Below are 5,551 nucleotides of genomic sequence, written 5' to 3'. Positions count from 1 at the left end.
AAAATACTCGGATTTGTTTTGGCTCCAAAAAACTAAATTTTGTCGACGGAAAATGTCATAAATAAATGATTATTTCTTAAATTAATTAGAATTTCTCTATTTCAATCTATCATGAGCATCTTTTCGCCAAACGAAAAAATCTCCTATAGGGAATTATGAAATACAGATTAACTTGGTTTAGAATAGTACAAGCACTTTGAAATACCTCATCGAATACCCACATATAATTTATGTTGACTCCATTAAACATTTTAATGGTTATTTGCCATTGAAGTTATACCACACCAAATGCAATTTTGCTCGTTTACATACCCTATGAGGCCCATAAATTACATAAATGGGCCTCTTACTGAACAAAATTGGGCTCGAAAACATCGGATCTTCTTGGAATTTTTCAAGAGCCCATAGAGCGAAGCGATGTCACTTAAGAAGGTCAAACGGCTTCGGTTCTTGCACAAGCTATATTTTGTACGATTTCAATTTAAGATATTGACGAAAAATGCGTCAAGTCGTTCCATACGTCAGACCGATTTGCTGCCAACGGCGCCGAATCGACTCTGCTGCGATTGGTGGTGTTGCGAATAGTACGCTCAGTACCATAAGTTGAGCGAAGCGAGTGAAACACCTTCTTTACAGAACGTGAATTTTCGTAGTAAAGTTAAACGATTTTTAGGCGTAAGTCTTTCTACGAGTAAAATGAAATGCTAAACAATACTGAAGAAAAATAGCATAACAGCTTGACATGACTCACGCGTGATTTTTCAAAAAATAGGTATTGAAAAAAGGACCTCTGCTTGGATCACCCGTCATTTGGAAGAAATTGCGAAATGCTTCCTCTTACATGCAATTTTTAGTAGCATGTAGCATGTTGCTTTAACTAATTTCGGCTATTGTCTAAACTTTTCAACTTTAATAATTCATTCATGCATACTCATTAAATAATTGGACATTAAATGAAATACCGAAAACAGTAATGGCGTATTTATCGAATAATTTGATCTCAAAACAATTAAATGTTTAATATAAACAAGATCTAAAGGGCCTTTTAATCTGTCAGTCGTAATAAAAATGTACTCTAAAGTAGTTCGTTGGTATATTTTAATGATATTTTGCTGCGGTGGACTGTGGTCAAAATATAGATTGAAAACTCCGTTTGTACAGGGTACTCGTATTGCTTTCAAAAATCTACAATGTCATTCATTCAACAAAACTCTTTTCCGTTTCGAACAATGCCAAATAAAGCTACAAAAACGGGGACACAATGAAATGAATATTATCGGCAAATTGTCAAGATCAATTGACAATATAACGGTTCGTACAAGTTATACGTCAAGAACGTGTTAATTGTTTTGACATTACCATATATCCATACTTTTTAGGTAAAAGCTGAACTGTTTCGCAAGACCAACGGCTACACCCCGTTTATCTACAAATTCACCATGGACTTTTGTGAGCTGAAACGCAATCCGCAACGTCAACCGGTCATGACTATATTCTTCAAATATTTGGAGCAGAATAGTAATTTGAATCACACCTGTCCATACGATGTTTGTTGACTGTAAATATTTTTATTAAATCAGATAATGTACGGATTTTTTTGTAGCATGATATCATCTTGAAAAACTTCGTTATGCCGGAGGAAGTGTTGATGTTGCTGCCATATCCCAAGGGCGATTATATGGTACAGTTAGGCTTCGCTGCATACAATGAATGGGTCCTTACTGTGAAGGCATTTGTGCAGATAACTGATTGAGGTTCACTGTATCTGTGTTCAGTCAACAAGTAGATATGCCAAAATTGAATAAATATTATAGAGTTTGCAAGTACAAATCGTCAAGCGAACACTAAAAAATATTGAGAAAAAAAAACAACAGCTTTTCATATTTTATACATTACTAATTGATTTGAGGGGCCAGGGGGAACTGAAATCTGGATATCTTGGTGACCACCGACTTTTTGAAACCAATAACCGTCCAGATCTTTCTAACGACTCAAGCGAAGTCATATTGCGCCAATATTCATCGACATTCCGTTTTTCTTGAAAATTACGGTTGCTCACAAAAATGTGCTTCCAAAAATCAGATTCAGGGGCAGCTTTTCCATTTTGAATTCAAGACATACAGATAAATAGTAATGATCCCGAAATTGACACTAAAAAACATACTATAACTCTTGCGTTTTGGAGACAATACATTCTCTGACCACTTCAAATAGTTCCTTAAAGTGTATTTATTTATTGTTGTGAAAGATCTTGAATCTCTGCTGTTCTATGGTCAAAAAATTCGACTCCCAACGACGAATAATGTTGTCTGACGGTGTCTCCTGGCCACGATATTTTCAGTTGTTTCATATATTATTTAATAGGAGTTATAATGAATATATGTACGTTGTCGACCTAAACGCCAATTGTGATGGGAAACTGCCTCTACGCTATCTAGCAAACGACATACATATATTATTGGTTATAACCGAATGGGGCGCAATGCTACTGTGTGTAGGTACTGGAGCTGCTCACTATTGATTTTGAGTAAGACCCTCGATGTAAGCATTGACTTTAAGATTTCGGGTTTGGGGTTTGACCCGGCGTCTGCGTTACAGATTGAGTCAGATTATGTGAGAGGGATAGTTTTTAAAGCAAAGTCATTATAGTGATGCCACCTTTCAATTTACAGAAAATTGGCTTTTCAGCGATGACGTAATTACGAAGTGAGCTCTGACTAGGCGATTCTGTAGAGCAATAACAAGCGGAAAATTTTTAGGTGGCACATAGCATGGTAATAATTAAAAATTTATCAAATAAAACAATCAGGTTAATAAAAATTTAAAGTAATTGCTCAACTATTTATAGTATTACATTCATACTAAGCTACATACATATATTGAAATACACTATTTCGGAGTTCAATCGCCGATCATCCGCGTAAACTGCACGCGATGAACTATGTACATATATCCAAGGTGTGGAAAGAGAGTTGTTAAAATTATGACGTACACGTATAATAATGTGCATAAAACAGTTTTCATCGACTATCGAAAAGGGAATGCCATCATTGGAGACTTATGTAACGCTATCGGATTCATCGACATAAAGCACAGTGCTATATTAAATGAATATAATGGGACAATTTTGTTGAATTTGGCTACGAATTGTATCCGACCGTATTCTCGAGATCTCACCTTTCGTGACTCTTTCATGTCCTCATACTTCAATAAAATTATGTTTAGTTTATGGAAAGTTTACATATTTTTGGTGAAATCACATATACCATATCGGGACCCGACCGACCAATTTTGACTAATTTTATGCGCAGCATTCTTCTCACATTTCTATGTCACAACCGGACTACATTCCACTTGATTCTTTTACTTTCCAGTACACAAATCAAGGAGGGATAAAATTTTTCTCTAATAAACATTGGTACCGACTATGTAGACCCCAGTATCTATAGTTGGCTTTTGACCGAAAATATCGGTCAATTGTGAGATATTCAATTAAAATTCAGACAGAATTCTTGATAATAGTAATTCTGTGTAATAGAAATATGTTGAAATGGGTCAATACATCCCTGAACATTTTTGTAGTATATGTAACAAACCTTATGTCGAATATGTTGGACAGTGTATGAGTTATATAGAGAATATGTACTTATGTATATATAAAATTGCTTAGATTTCGATCATCTGGTAGACGTTTTACATCTTAAGACTTAAGGTATTTAGATGATTCTTGCATGTTACAAGAGTATAAAATGTTCCGTTGCACCTGAACTTAGCGCTTTCTTACATGTTTTAATAGCAGCACTTAATTATTGTTGTTATATGATGTACATACATTAGTGATGAGCGATTTCAATATCTGTGATTTCAGTGATTGCTATTTTTAAATCACTGTGATTTTATATTGCTGTTGCGATTGCAACTAAATCAACATAAATATAAAAAAATTGTACTCTATATTTTTAAAATTCATGAAATAAGTTTTCAAATTTGGTTTCAACAAAAAATAAAATTGAAATCATAATTAAGTAAAAAAAAAACAGTTTAATTAAGGGGTCAATAGGGTAATCCTTTTTTTTGCATTTTCTGTTCGCTTATACCCTTAGAATTAATGTAGAAACCCACTTTACCATTGGAAGGTTTCGAAAAAGGCCCAAAAATAATAATACCGCTCGACGTTCGGAGCGCTCGGAGTGCACACCTCAAACTTTAAACGCGTTTTTCTCAAAACACACTTTTTAAACTGGCGGACATGATTCCGGTCGAACTACTCAACCGATTTGCTTAATTTTTTTTTAATGTTCACAAAACGCCTGGCTATCGTCCCTACTAGATTCATAATTTTTTATAATTTATTGACAATGTTATGACAAAATTTATTTAAAAAAACATGGGGAAAATTAAAAAAAAAAACCTTAATTACTTTTTTATTTATCACGTAGGGATGATAACCATTCACGTACTTTTTAAGAATAAATTGGGTTTTTGTGTTTCAGATGATCCAAACATGAGAAATCGTGTCCGCCAGTGAAAAAACGCATCTCATTCACCCATCCATTTCTCCGACAGATGTCATCAAAAAATTCCGAAAAAAAATTGTTTATACACTCCACGATATACATACCTCATGATAAGTGAAAAAAGTTCTATTGTAGAATAAAAATTTCTATGACAAAAAAATGTCAAAAAACCGGCCAGATTACCCTACTGACCCCTTAAGAGCCAATTCGCGATGCCAAGCAATATAATTAATTTCTATGTATTTTGCCATTTTTGATACTGGATTGTATTCAATCGACGAAAGATATGATCAGTTGAAACAAATTTCTAAAACTTTTGGATTTTTATTTAATATTGATTAGCTGTAAAGTTTTACACACAGAATTTTTGAACATTGTAAAAGTTGAATTGTAAGTTATTAACTTACGTTGGATTGACCAATATAGATTCAATATACTTATTCAAGCTTTTGGCAAAAAAAATTGCTCATAACACTACACCACTACTTTGTATTAAATTTGTTAAAAATAATTAAAACATATCGCTCTAAATTTATTTACAGCAGTATGGGTGTTGCCTGTATGTTATCAAAGTGTTGTCAAACCTTAACCCTTTTGTGGAATTACTGTTTGCAACTCTGTGACGGTGACGCCCGGAACACCTAGAGCGCGACAGACTGCAAGCGACGTCTGTGAAATATTAAAATACATACATATAAGTATACATATGTACGTAGTAAACTACCGAAACTGTACGAAGCGAGCTACAATTCGGATTCAATATAATTGGATTTTTAGGTATATACTTTTTGAGTCATTTTAAAATTTTGAAGCGTTTTACTGCTCTTAAAGCTTATCATCTAGGCACAAATACGGTATTCATAATATTTATATACATATGTACATACATATAATATTAACAACCGTATACAGTGGGCAACTAAAGTCTATGTATAACTCAATGTTGATGTCTTGCTGAATGTTAAGCAATAGGGAAAAGTAATGATGCAGTTTGGTTTTAATTATATTTTTATTCGGAAATAATCTGGGGTGTT

The 5,551-nt window shown here is 33.7% G+C and overlaps 1 protein-coding gene across 1 annotated transcript; it reads left to right on the top strand.

The window, feature by feature from the left end:
• The first annotated feature begins 1,266 nt into the window (after window positions 1-1,266).
• LOC126762807 (uncharacterized) lies at window positions 1,267-1,753 on the top strand. The gene is made up of 3 exons (XM_050479851.1): window positions 1,267-1,311; window positions 1,380-1,547; window positions 1,604-1,753. The coding sequence occupies exons 1-3, from the start codon at window positions 1,267-1,269 to the stop codon at window positions 1,751-1,753; spliced, it is 363 nt and encodes a 120-aa protein (XP_050335808.1).
• Window positions 1,754-5,551: the final 3,798 nt, after the last annotated feature.

This window comes from Bactrocera neohumeralis, chromosome 6 (assembly GCF_024586455.1).
Source record: "Bactrocera neohumeralis isolate Rockhampton chromosome 6, APGP_CSIRO_Bneo_wtdbg2-racon-allhic-juicebox.fasta_v2, whole genome shotgun sequence".
In the NCBI taxonomy this organism is placed as follows: Eukaryota; Metazoa; Arthropoda; class Insecta; order Diptera; family Tephritidae; genus Bactrocera; species Bactrocera neohumeralis.
Note: the sequence above shows the minus strand (reverse complement) of the source record. Positions and strands in the feature narration are given on the sequence as shown.

Coding starts and splice junctions, on each gene's coding strand:
- LOC126762807 (XM_050479851.1), top strand. CDS start 1,267: ATGAATATTATCGGCAAATTGTCAAGATCAATTGACAATATAACG. Junction 1,312..1,379: donor GATCAATTGACAATATAACG/GTTCGTACAAGT, acceptor CATACTTTTTAG/GTAAAAGCTGAACTGTTTCG. Junction 1,548..1,603: donor ATCACACCTGTCCATACGAT/GTTTGTTGACTG, acceptor ATTTTTTTGTAG/CATGATATCATCTTGAAAAA.